Genomic DNA, 14395 nt, shown 5'->3' on the forward strand with positions numbered 1-14395 from the left:
CTGCTCTTCCTCTCGGTGAAGGACTGCCCGCTCAAAGACCTCTCCATCACGGTTGACAACGTCACAGTGTTGCCCTCTCAGAGTGCAAAGAACCTTGGCGTGACCCTGGACAACACCCTGTCGTTCTTTGCAAACATCAAAGCAGTGACTCGCTCCTGCAGGTTCATGCTCAACAACATCTGTAGAGTACAACCCTGCCTCACACAGGAACAGGAACAGGTCCTAATTCAGACACTTGTCTTCTCCCGTCTGGACTACTGCAACTCGCTGTTGGCTGGGCTCCCCGCTTCTTCCATCAAACTCCTGCAACTTATCCAGAACACTGAAGCCTGCCTGATTTTCAACCTTCCCAAGTTCTCTCGACACCACGCTCCTCCGCACACTCCACTGGGTTCCAGTCGAAGCTCGCATCCAATAGAAGACCATGGTGCTTACCTACGGAACAGCAAAAGAAACCCTCCTCACCTCGACTCCCCCCAACACACACACACACACACACACAAAACTTAAACAGCACTTGCACTTGACCCCTTCCCCCCTTCTAGCTCTGACTTTACTGATATCTACGACATTGAGGAAAAATGTACTTTCTATGCCTGTGATATGTGGTTGTCCCACCTACCTATCTTAAGATGAATACACTAACTGCTAAATTACTATAATGTAAATGTAGTAATCATGGTTGAAGGGGTCCTCCAGGTGGCCCCCATTGATTTTGTTAGTCACTGTCACTCAAATATCATATTAACATCAAATCAAATCAAATGTATTTATATAGCCCTTCGTACATCAGCTGATATCTCAAAGTGCTGTACAGAAACCCAGCCTAAAACCCCAAACAGCAAACAATGCAGGTGTAAAAGCACGGTGGCTAGGAAAAACTCCCTAGAAAGGCCAAAACCTAGGAAGAAACCTAGAGAGGAACCGGGCTATGTGGGGTGGCCAGTCCTCTTCTGGCTGTGCCGGGTAGAGATTATAACAGAACATGACCAAGATGTTCAAATGTTCATAAATGACCAGCATGGTCGAATAATAATAAGGCAGAACAGTTGAAACTGGAGCAGCAGCACAGTCAGGTGGACTGGGGACAGCAAGGAGCCATCATGTCAGGTAGTCCTGGGGCACGGTCCTAGGGCTCAGGTCCTCCGAGAGAGAGAAAGAAAGAGATAATTAGAGAGAGCATATGTGGGGTGGCCAGTCCTCTTCTGGCTGTGCCGGGTGGAGATTATAACAGAACGTGGCCAAGATGTTCAAATGTTCATAAATGACCAGCATGGTTGAATAATAGTAAGGCAGAACAGTTGAAACTGGAGCAGGAGCATGGCCAGGTGGACTGGGGACAGCAAGGAGTCCTCATGTCAGGTAGTCCTGGGACATGGTCCTAGGGCCCAGGCCAGTTGAAACTGGAGCAGCAGCATGGCCAGGTGGACTGGGGACAGCAAGGAGTCATCATGTCAGGTAGTCCTGGGGCATGGTCCTAGGGCTCAGGTCCTCAAATGTTCGAGAGAGAGAAAGAAAGAGAGAAGGAGAGAATTAGAGAACGCACACTTAGATTCACACAGGACACACAGGTCCTCCGAATAGGACAGGAGAAGTACTCCAGATATAACAAACTGACCCTAGCCCCCCGACACATAAACTACTGCAGCATAAATACTGGAGGCTGAGACAGGAGGGGTCAGGAGACACTGTGGCCCCATCCGAGGACACCCCCGGACAGGGCCAAACAGGAAGGATATAACCCCACCCACTTTGCCAAAGCACAGCCCCCACACCACATGGCAAAAGTAATTGCAAAATGTGTAGAATTACAGTTTTAAAACTGCAACAACAAAAAGTTCCATAAAGCAAACGTATTTGTCTACCTTTTTTAAAATTATGCTAAAAGATCCCTTTTTATGAATAACACAATAACACAATAATACATGTTTTGTTTTTGTTCTCCAAATAGCATTTAAGATTTTTTAAATTGTATCGAAATGCAGTAAATGAGAATCAACGTTCTTAAAATGTGCATTACAATCATTCCCACACGTGAGCGTGCGTAACCAGAACCAACTGAACCCACGTTCAACATCGCCGCCCTCTCTACAGCCAAGCGCGTTCACGCTTTCTCTCAAACCTTCAGAATAGCGCGGCGGGGAGTAGAGAGACTGCAGAACACCACAATCCGTAACAAAAAAACGCGGAGGGGGAACAAGAAAGAACATAGAAACGGTTTATTGGAGCATTTTTAAACGTTTCTTTCCATTAAAGTTGGTGTTTGGTATTCTGAGAATGACGAGAACGTGATTTTTTCCTCCTGGACATGTTTCTGTTGGGAGTTTGTGAAATATGTTTTCGAGTGCATTGTGGATAGGCTGAATGTTTAGTGTGGCATCGTAAGAAAACTCATTTGATTTATCACAGGGTTTTACATTGAAATGTAATAGTTGTCTATCAGAGCGGCATAGGAAATTGTATAGAGAAACTCTGAACAACCAGAAACTCTGGGTAGTTACGCAAAATACAATGGTATGTCGCTCTATACTGAGTGTCAGAACTGATTGTCTCAGCTGTTCAAAGTCATTTTTTTCCGGAGACAACGGTTTTGGACAGCAAGCTTGCATGATAGGTTCAACATTGCAATTTGGTAGGCTTTAATACACAAGCAAAGAAGATATTGGGGCATTATTATTCCCAATAGCCTATCTGTGATTTAAAACGTTTAGCCTACAATCTGGATTATGAGTTGAGTTCTAACATCTTCTGGATATGCAAAATCAACTTCGAGAATGAAGAAAAGGAAATTGTTTTCCCGGTAGTTCACATTGGTCTGTTTATTCAGAAGGTAATTTACACATTACATCGTGTTCATTTAGTTTCGTCAACTTCTGAATGTTATGGTCAGAAACTCACGTCACTTGTTCAAAAGACCGAGCTGGACATGTTCTGACTGTGCTCCGCTGGACATAGCCTACCTGAACAGAGCTGGACATATTGTGAGCTGGAGACAATTATATCAACTTAATCGGAAAACTAAAGTAGAACACTATTTTACCATAATTGTAAAGTTATCAGTTTCCTTAATACATGGGAAAATAATACAACTAATCACATTTTAATTGAGATTTTAACACTGGTGGAAGGATTGCTTCGGTTGCGCACTGGAAGCGGCTGAATTTTGCCCACGGAGGCGGCTGTCGAATTTGAGTGTGGAACGCACCCCCCAAGCCGACATGGAAGAGTGGCGACAATGCGGGCGATGGTTGATAGACTGCAAGGTTTTGCCCCCAAACCACCGGGTCGTGTGGCCTTCTGCGGCCGTGTTCGACTTGGCACAGGCGCTACGAGACGGAGTGCTCTTGTGCCAAATGTTGCACAACCTCTCTCCGGGGTCTGTGGACCTAAAGGAGATCAACTTCAGACCTCAAATGTCACAGGTATGTCAAGATGTCTTTCAGGGGCCTATTTGTTGTCAATTACCCACAGCAGTTATGTCAGTGTCATTACACTGATATTCATGGTGAATGGTTAATCTGCACTCCATGCAAGTGTTTTTTGAAACATTCTTTACATACATAAATAGTTATTTTGAGTGCAATCAGCACAGTGTTCACATTCAATAATCATGCAACAGTTACACAGTCCACAACAGTACAGTAGGAAGAAGTACTGTACAGTTTGTCGCCAACCTGTACTTTCTTGGGGCCCAATGGGTGTCACTGTTGAGCACTTGTGATAATTCCAGATATTCTCCACAACACACAGGGGCCATACCATTGTATTGCATGTTTAAAGTGTTTCCAGATTTCTATGACATATGACCTATAATTACTTACCATATAAGTGAAATTGATTGCTTTCCCAAAAATGGCAATTAAATATGTTGAAAAGCAGCTTATCCATGTTGGAATGGTGTGGGCGTACCCCAACAACAATGTGTGGACGTATACCGGTCATTATCAAAATTCATGTGAGCAGACCGCTGATTGGCCAGCTCATCCTCTGAGGAAATGGCAAGCATTTTTGTTTCGTTTAAGGTGTTTGTTTTTTTCTCCAATTTATGCTTTGGCCACAAATACGAGTACAGGACAAGTCAACAACATTATTTGGGTATGAGTTAACACTATGAACTTTTAAAAGTGAGATTTTCACTAGACCGTTACTTCAATTGAATTAAATAATTCTAACTTAAGCTACATTTAGAAACATAATTAGTAATTGCCATGTGAGTGAGAGGTGTGTCTGCAGTGCAGCAAAAGCTTTTTGTAGTTCAGTGGAACATTTACTAAGGCTTGGGTAGCACAGGGTCTAGGTAGACCATGGTAATACTGAAGAGGGCATGTGGTCAGTCAGACCAAACGATTTGGTTTTCCTTTATTCTGTGACTCAGGTGCAAAGTGGAAGATACTGGTTGGAGAGTGTTGAAGCGGAAGACTTTGTTGGTTTGATGTTGAGGGAAATTTAGGGAATATGGCTTTGTATCAACACAGTTGAATGGGTGGAAAAGCCAAACTTAAGTCACTTTTGGAATGTGGCTTGCTGCCAAAGTGCTGCTTAGTTGGCGAACTGAAGGGGAGTACTAACCTCAGCATATCAAGTGACTTTATCATAACATGAATCCTCCTCACTTCCAGGTTATAATATGTCTGTGTGTGGTGTGCCTCACATCCTCAGAGATGGTGTCACCCCACATTGTCATCACAGCTCATCCCGGTCACCCATTCCAAAATGAAGAAGTGCTTAACCATGGCCATATGAGGATTACACAACTTGCTCAGTGGATGGAAAGTGGGTCTATTTTGATTGTGATTAAAAAGACTTCTGAACAACTGGTTATGGTGAGAGATCAGTAAGATGGCCACAGTATATGGATGATAGGTTCATACAGGTTTCTTCCTGTCCAACTCCCTTTCATGTGCAATGCTCACACTTGAAAAACATTTTTAAGAGCGTTTATGTCCACTTGTTCTCTTTTTGGTCTTGGCTCCTTCTGTGCTGTGTGCACCTTCCCATTTACACCAGAGATCTGTATATAATGATGAGATGTTCATATCTCTGCCCTAACAATGGGAGTCGTTGTCCAAAGGTGGAAAGGCAGGTGTCAAGCTTAGGTCCAAAATAAGCCCATAGAAACTCATTGGGCTCATTTTGGACAGTTTTTTGGCGAGAGTGAAACCTCTGGCTTCACCTCTTCCTCTCTTTTTACACACACCAAGCTTCTCCCCTTGCCACTCACAACAACAGCGATGAGAGAACACTTCTTCTACTCCATTTCAACTTGCTATTAGCATTTGAGGTTTGGTCCAACAGAATTGGTCATATTAACACCGAAACAGATTGAGAAATGATTTTACTGTAATAAGAGGAGAAGTTCATCTTTCTAAGGATACCCTTTTTATGTCTCAACTCCTCAAATTGTGCGCAGAGCAGACTACTAAAATGGGAGTATTTATTTTACCTTTATTTAACTAGGCAAGTCAGTTAAGAACAAATTCTTATTTTCAATGACGGCGTAGGAACAGTGGGTTAACTGCCTGTTCAATGGGCAGAAAGACAGATTTGTACCTTGTCAGCTCGGGGGTTTGAATTTGCAACCTTCCGGTTACTTGTCCAACGACGCTCTAACCACTAGGCTACCCTGCCGCCCCAATGAACATTGATTGTAGAAAATGAATGCTCACTTTGTCGCGTGGCATTGCGGTACCACCTACCGCATAGCATTTTAGCAATTAGGGAATGTTCATTATACATGGTTCTGGTTGAATTTGGAACAAATCGGGGATATTCATAGACCGACTTGAAACCCAGATCAGTGATTATTGCAAAAAAGCAGGTTAAACTATTTCAATAAAATAATGACATTTTGTGGAAGGCATATATTTAGCCTAGGTATAATTTCACCTGAATTCACTAGATTATTGCTGACTTTGAAATGCAGTCTATTTTACTTTTAATTGTGCAACAAGGCTTATTTAGAGAAAAAACAAACAAAATTGAGAATACACTCACCGTCCAGTTTATTAGGTACACCCATCTAGTACCGGGTCAGACCCCCTTTTGCATCCAGAACAGCCTTAATTCTTCGGGGAATGGATTCTATAATGTGTCGGAAATTTTCCACAGGGATGATGGTCTATGCTGATGCGATAGCATCACGCAGTTGCTGCAGATTGGACGGCAGTACATTCATGCTGTGAACAGCCCGTTTCATCTTATCCAAAAGATGCTCTATTGGGTTGAGGTCAGCAACAATGTATCAATTGGTATCAAGGAACCTAACGTGTGCCAGGAAAACATTCCCCACACCATTACACCACCGCCACCAGCCTGTACCGTTGACACCAGGCAGGATGGGGCAATGGACTCATGCTGCTTACACCAAATCCTGACTCTGCAATCAGCATGACCACTATAGCTGCTGCTTCTTGCTTTTAGCTGATAGGAGTGGAACCCGATGTGGTCTTCTGCTGCAGTAGCCAATCCGTGATAAGGATCAACGAGTTGTGCGTTACGAGATGCTGTTCTATACTCCGCTGTTGTACTGCTCCGTTATTTGTCTGTTTGTGGCCTGCCTGTTAGCTCGCACCATTCTTTCCATTCTCCTTTGACGCCACGACCACACGACTTCCTGTAGGAGCGATCCATTTTCGTGACTGGGCTGGTTTACCTAATACACTGTCCAGTGAGTGTATATCGTGAATAGCCTATGTTTGAATAAATTTAGTTATGCACCTGCTGTCTCTAACTCTGAATGATCGGCTATGAAAAGCCAACTGACATTTACTCCTGAGGTGCTGACCTGTTGCACCCTCTACAACCACTGTGATTATTATTATCTGACCCTGCAGGTCATCTATGAACGTTTGAACATCTTGGCCATGTTCCTTTATAATCTCCACTCGGAACAGTCAGAAAAGGACTGGCCACCCCTCAGAGCCTGGTTCCTCTCTACGTTTCTTCCTAGGTTTTGGCCTTTCTAGAGAGTTTTTCCTAACCACCGTCCTTCTACACCTGCATTGCTTGCTGTTTGGGGTTTTAGGCTGGGTATCTGTACAGCACTTTAACATCGTCTGATGTAAATACATTTGATTGATATGATTTTTAGGTCATATCACTAAGCCCTATTCTGTAGCTCGTGGGCTACATGTGACACTTCGATATGCCCACCAATCCCGTGCCACAGCCCCAATGTGAGGCTGCAGTGAGAGTGGGTGGGAGAGGGGCTCCTCTGTGACAAATTGGGTTAAACAAAATCCTGGAAGCAGAACAGGGGGTAGTTATTTATCACATGGAAAAGGTCAGTGTGTATTCTCTGTGCTTTAATGCAAAGGACATACAAATTCAACACCTCACTGCCAAATGAATGGGAAGTGAGGGAGGCCATTACACGTTTGGCTCTTTATGAAAGCTGTATCACTCAACACCTCCAAGTGCTACCTGATTCTGTCTCAGAACATCACTTACAAATCATCTTTGATCACCATATCCTAAAGACCTATTTTCTGTTATGATGATGATAATGTAGAAAAAGTGAAGTGATGTCAGGGGTGGTAGTGTGTATACTTCTTATTATCCCCTCAGAACAAAATAAGGGCTGGATGGAACACTGTGACACTTGTGGAAGATGTCACGATGAACATTTGTGCCAAATGTATATAATAAGAGTTCTTCATTGCCTATTTATAATGTTTGCTAAACCCACAGCCATTGTACTCGTATTATCAGCCTTGCCTTATAACACATACGTAACCCTCTTTATTTACCATTGTCCAGTTGTAATGAATGCTGTATTTGGGATTTAACCATTCAATGCTCTTCTGCCTTCTTTGTGCACTCATGATTTATACCAGTTTCACTCAAGGAATATAAATTCTTGTGTTTTCACTGCCCTTGGTGTGAATCTCAACAGATGAGGCTGCCTTCTTAGAATACTTGTTGTTTTAAGCTAGACCTAGTCTAATATATTCCTAACACACACTCAAGGTAAACATGTAAAATACCTCATGAGCATTGTGTGTTTGGTGGTGGAGCTGAGATCATTTTCTGAATATCTCGCCATAGGCTCTGTCTGAAAGAGAGACTGAGGTGTGCTATCTGATGCCTTCTGTGTATTGTTCTTCCAATGTTTTCTTTTTCCTTTTTTTCTCTGGTAGTGAGGTAGCTTCAAATGCCTTTAGGATGACTGTGTTTGTGCTGTACCTGTTTAGACTGCTTTACTGCTCGCCTAGCCCTGGGGCTGTGTCTCTGCTCCTCTCAGAGCAGTGAGGGTGTCTCTCGACACTCCACTGGGCTTTAGAGAACACACTGAGGCTGACGCTTCCACTCACACAAATGGAGCTTATTTCTCTCTGTTTATATACAGTGATGGATGGTGTAAACACCTGTATTCTTTGTCCAGTCTTTAGTTTTTATGTTAGATAAATATCCCTTTTCTGTATCTACTGCTGTTTACACTGGATTTTTCATGGTGGATACAGGATATTTATATATCTTTGCTAGGTAGGGCTGTCAATCACTCATGTTCTATTACATGTATTGCCTCTTGAGTTCTCTATATACAAACAACATATACAAACAAAAGTATGTTTCCTCCAAAGCTTTGTCGCTGCGGGCTTTGAAATCCCTGCTTTGGAATCCCTGCCCTGCTAGAGCTGCCCCAGGCAACATTAATTGCTGTTATTGTGAAGTGGCTCAGCCATAAAGTGGAAGGCCACACAAGCTCACAGAACGGGACTGCCGAGTGGTGTAGCGCGTAAAAATTGTCTGTCCATGGTTGCAACACTCTCTAGCGAATTCCAAACTGCTTCTGGAAGCAAGGTCTGCACAAGAACTGTTCGTCGGGAGCTTCATCAAATGGGTTTCCATGGCTGACCAGCCGCACACAAGCCTAAGATCACCACGGAACAATGCCATGCATTGGCTGGAGTGGTGTAAAGCTCGCTGCCGTGGAAACGCTACCCTGTCGCCCACAATGGAATTTTATGAATGCCCATCCGTCTGGTAGGCCCACCGTTTGTAAAACAGGCTGCTGCATTGGCTTTATTAGTCCTGATTCCTATGACTATTCAATTTGGTTATTTAAGCTCTGAATATCAGCTATCTAACTTTATCAGGAGTTATCGTGATCCTATTTGCAATGTGTTTCCACAGCGGGAAATCCAGAAGTATTTTCTTTTTCACTCTGATCAGCTTGTCAAAAATGTATGGATACAAACTTGAAACCACTGATCATGACAATGGGGTGAAACACCTGGACAACAGTTGTGATGGTCCATTTGACTTTGACCTGTCCTGTTTTTAAGGATGTGTTTGTTCACCTAACAGTGCATTTTTTATTTGATTGAGCGCCATTTAGGTTTGGCTATTTGATCAGAGAAACCTGCATGATGTAAAAAGTGTCCATCTCATTACATTGTCATACATTTTATCTCCTGCCTGTAGGCTACAGAAAAGTCCACATACTCTTTCTACCTCATCCTTTACATGATTTATGTCAAATGATTTTATTGACGGAAGGATGGTGGAGCACGGAAGCGATGTGTCTCTCCAACAGCACCCTGGAGAGGCGTGCTGGAGATGGACAAGCAAAATATGTTGCGCCCCGGCATTTGACAAAGTGGACACTGCTTATCCCAGAGCGCTATCAGTGCTCACGTAAATAGTCCATATGCCACTGTTTTATGTGTTGTTGTTGGAGGTGCGTCTTGGTCAGTTTAGCTCAGAAATGCAGACCTCGTAAATCTGCTGCCATAGGCATCTGCCGGCTGTTTTTTGAAATTGGCTGGCCATGTTTTGGAATTGTTGTGATGGCTGAAATCAAAGGTAAGGATGTGAACTGAAACATGACATGGAGAATCCCAGCCCACCTACCAATTCCAACTTCAGGGCAGCTTAATTTCTGCTTCCCTTGGGACCACTCTGGTGTGGGGGATTGTCGTTAACCCTCATTATCTCTGGGGTAATTTCATCTTTTCATTTAGTCTGACCCCTTGACAGCCGGATGTAGGTAATACCATTAATGGAGCTTCCTGGGTCGCACAGCTGTGATTCTGCCAGCAAAAATGTATGGGATTGAAAAAGAGGGAATAGGGGTAGGCTTTATTCTGAGATTATGATTTTCTGTTTTTCATCAACGCACAACTCAGGACAAAAACACCCATGTTGGAAGAGTTCATTCGCTAGACTGGACATCTGATCCTCAGTCAGTTATTGTGCACAATGCTGAAATCCTTAATTGAGGCTGCTGGTGCTGGAACATTTCATCAGTTCCTTCATTCTTCTCTGCATAGTCCTGAGGGACCACTATGGTGGTAGTCTACAATATGAGCTCACTGGAAATGTGGGGAACTCCACAGAACAGCGCAAGGGATTCAGTGACAAGGAGGGAGGGGAAAAAGCAGGTGATGTCATGTAAAGCATCCGTACTGTGTTTCTGTTACTTGAATAAAGAGCATGTCATTCTGAAGACAGAGCTTTTCTCCATGTTGTCAATGGATACACCCTGACCAAGCCCAAGGCTCCTAGAGAACCAACTCTGGACACAGAGAAAGCCTCCATACTATGTTTCTGCTTCTTGGATAAAGAACATGTCATTCACAAAGCGTCCAGAGTCCAAGGTCAAATGAGACTGGTATGATATGGAGAAAGCTGATGCATTGTGTGGCTGCAGAGGACCATCCGACTCTTATCACTAGTGACATGAGAACCTACTAAACCAGAGAGCGAGATGAGGGAGACAGAAGCATGTTTATGGGGAGCTTTATTGATTCTAAAAATGCTCCTGCAGGGTGCTTGTTGTGGGTTATTAGCATGGACATGCTGGGGAATGAAGCCTTACTTTTTTTCAGAGCATGCTCTTTTGGGCACCAGAGAAGAAGAGAAAGAAGGGTACAGCGTTGTCTGTAAGGAGCGACAAAACAGATGCCTGCAGCGCCCTGACATACAAGTTAATCTCAGACCACCCTCTCCTGAAAGTTATTTTCCTGATCACATGTCTGAGACTGACTGACAGCATCAAGTTTTTATTGTTGTCAACTCTGTTTAGCCATTGTTGGTAGGGTATTGTTGTCAATAGGAGAGTGGTAGTGGTGGTAGATGGATTCTGGCTGCATCCTGCGGTGGTGGAGGAATCTGATGAGGATCTGGATAGTGCTGCAGGGAGAGGAACAGAAGTTCCCTATCTCATTCTAAATGCCTCCTCTTCTACCAGCTCCACTACAGCTACAGCAGACCCTCGCTGGGGAAGAGATAAGCCGCTTCATATTTTCTCTCTATGCCCAAGGGAAAATATGTTATTCACTCTCTGTGACACACTGCCTCGTGGTGACTTACTATAGACATCTCTGGGATGCAGGGCCAATGGCTTTCTCACACTTACATAACATCGCCAACAACAGCGTCAATACCCCTTTACTGACCTGTATTGATCCTATCACATAATTGGCTGTGGAATAGGAAGGGCACAGAGATAGGGTTACCACATTAGACACAATTCCGTAAAAGGCCAGTCAGTGGGTATTGATCTGCTGCACAGCTGACTCTCTTGTTAATCACGCAAACAAAGCAGAACAGCATGCTGTGCACACCGCAGAGTGGAAGGGAGGGATCATTTCCCCTCCCTCTATCTTACTTATACGTGTATGCCGCCAGCCCACCAATGGATTTGTGGTTATCCTTCTTGAAATGGTCTCAAAATAAACTATTTCCTTTTTCAATATGATCCAAGCATGTGGTAAAACTAGTCAATATTGTACTAGCCTACTGTTCCATGATATAATACAGGTGTTCCCACACTTGTTCACTGGTTGGCAACCCTTCCAGCATTGGGGAACATCACCTGTGTAATAACACTTACTGTCTTTATTGTTTATTTTATACTAAATAGCCAGACTGTAGAGAATTCTGGAGCTCTGCCTGTGTCTGTTGCTCCTCACCACAGTTCTAGTGTTGATTATGGAAATGGTTTATGATTTCCTCTGTCCATTCCACGTGTATCTGTCATCTTTCTGACAACTAGGCAAATCCCCCAAAGGCCATGTTCCGGGGTCGGAACATGCAGATGCAAAGCATCATTCTGGAGGGTGCAGAGCAAACACTGGCCTTGCTATCCCACTGGAGGCTACAGGAAGCCTGCTGCTGGAAACACTTTGAATAAAGTTGTGCAGGGTTAGTGAAGAGATCAGCTCATTTGACTGTTTTCTGATAGCTGACAAGTCCTTTTAATATAGCTAATCCACCTCTTGAATGATACATGAAGCATAGCTGTTACTTGGCACTGCAGGACTTTGTCAATTTACCAAGATGATGAGGAAGGTAGTCTGAATTCTGTGTATGTTCAAATCTCCAGTGGGTTATTCCAATCCTCTGTTATGGAGGTGTAATCTGTTGAGATGGCTATCCAATGAAATGGACAATCATCTCACTTTCGTTGTGGTTTAGTTGCAATTTGCTCACTATTTATCAGTCTTTCTTTGTGAGGACCAGTGGAGTCTCCTCAGAGGAGGAACATTTCTCATCAGTGAATTAAATAAAAATAGTGAAACAACTTTTTAAAATAATTTTATATAAAACTACACTAAATATTTTCACGTCACCAAATAATTGATTAAAACACACAGCCTCAACAGCACTCTGTAGGGTAGCACCATGGTGTAGCCGGAGGACAGTTGATTTCCATCCTTCTCTGGGTACATTGACTTCAATACAAAACCTAGGAGGCTTGTGGTTCTCACCCCCTTCCATAGACTTACACAGTAATTATGACAACTTCCAGAAGATGTTCTCCAACCTATCAGAAGCTTATAGCATGAACTGACATGTTGTCCACCCAATCAAAGGATCAGAAAATGAATCTAGTACTGAAAGCATAAGCTACAGCTATCTAGCACTGCATTGTATAAAATGTGGTGAGTAGTTCACTCGAAGAGAAAGACAATTCAACAGTTTTGAACAAATTAATTTCTTTAAAAATCAAGGAAAAGCAAGTGAGAGAGCAAGAAAGCTAGCCATACTTTGTAATCATTTTTTAGCTAGCTAATGCAGCTAGCTACTTTAGTCTACTTAGCATCCCTCTCTATTTGAGCTGGGTGTTTGTGAGCTAGCTGGCTATGGCTATCCAACACTGAAACTCTTCCAAGTCGAGGAAGTTTGACTAATTTATTGCCACCGGGGCCTGCCAGTGTAACTGCTAAACTGCTTGCTAACTATACATTTTACTGCATGATTGTAGCGGGTTCACTAGAGCATTAGTTCTAGTAGCTTTGTTTAATATGATATCTAATATGATGACAATGATGTAGGCTGTGTGTAGCTATTAGTGGTTATGATATGAATGTTTAGCTTGGAAAGGTTTTCTTGATTTGTTGTGCACTGAAGTCCACAAGTAAAGGGAAAAGGTGAGAGGAAGAGAGTATGGAGACGTGAGAAGGAATTATACAACGATCAAAGGGATCAGGTTGTTTGTATGTGGCTGCTATTAAACTGAAAATGGAAAATGCAAGTATCATGTAGTAGCCTAAATCTATCGATGTTACATTGAACTGGGTGAATGAGATATGAATGACAGTCATCCAACATGCTTTAATAGAAATAAGGCCAAACTCATCATTTTTTTTTTTTTTATCGTCCTCCCTCATCTTAAATGGCACCGACCGCCACTGGTGTGGACTCATAACTAATGGGTGAGAAAAGGAAGGAATCCTTTCTCTCAGACAGTATTGACTAAAGCCTTGTTTTCTGTTACAAAGACAGGTTATTCTGTCCATCCTTGATTGATGGTATCTGTAAATCCAATTTCTCAGGAGTGGGCCCAGGCAAAAATAACAACAGGTAATCCCATTTCCCATTTACAAATGTGGAGAAAAAGTTAAATCTGCCACCAGTTTGGCGTTAGCATAATGAAAGAGCGAGAATGGGTAGGGGGGAGAGCTAAACCATTTAGAATGCTGAAAGCGCCTGCCTGGGAAAAAAACATAAGGGAGAGAGGAGAGGTGGCGAGAGGCTGATTGAGAGGAAGCTTTTAGTGACTTTCTCCTGTGAAATCATGCATGTCCCTCTGACTGACATTCAGAGCTCATCTGGCCCTCCACAAGCACTTACCCTCCATTAGCAGACAAAGATTTACCTTAACCACACCAGCCCCGTTCCCCAACTTAGATTTACCGACACCATATTGGCCTCTTAGGACGACAATGTTTCTACCCAAAACGCCAATGCTGTACTGAATGCTGAGATTCCCTTTAACTATGAGCAGTCTTGCCACTTAACAACACAGATTGACAGAGATTTACCTACAGTGCATTACTTGTGTGATGCAACCATTAGCAATGTCTACTGAGCTCTGGGAATTTGTTGAGGAAGTGTTGTAATACCATAGATATTAACTCGGTCGACCTATAAACATCTTGACATT

At 43.1% G+C, this 14395-nt stretch overlaps 1 protein-coding gene across 13 annotated transcripts in view; it reads left to right on the forward strand.

Annotated features, from left to right (window-relative positions):
* The first annotated feature begins 2096 nt into the window (after positions 1-2096).
* The window catches only part of LOC118387587 (guanine nucleotide exchange factor VAV2), a 247064-nt gene continuing 234765 nt past the window's right edge, over positions 2097-14395 (forward strand). For 8 of the 13 annotated variants that reach the window (XM_052525714.1, XM_035776104.2, XM_052525716.1 and 5 more), the window contains exon 1: positions 2098-3422. In XM_052525714.1, coding sequence (XP_052381674.1) covers positions 3219-3422 — 204 coding nt within the window. In that variant the 5' untranslated portion in view covers positions 2098-3218. Of the gene's footprint in view, positions 3423-14395 lie in introns of all 13 variants that reach the window. The other 5 variants (XM_052525720.1, XM_052525721.1, XM_035776114.2 and 2 more) reach the window with 2 other exon arrangements.

This window comes from Oncorhynchus keta, chromosome 9 (genome assembly GCF_023373465.1).
Source record: "Oncorhynchus keta strain PuntledgeMale-10-30-2019 chromosome 9, Oket_V2, whole genome shotgun sequence".
NCBI lineage: Eukaryota > Metazoa > Chordata > Actinopteri > Salmoniformes > Salmonidae > Oncorhynchus > Oncorhynchus keta.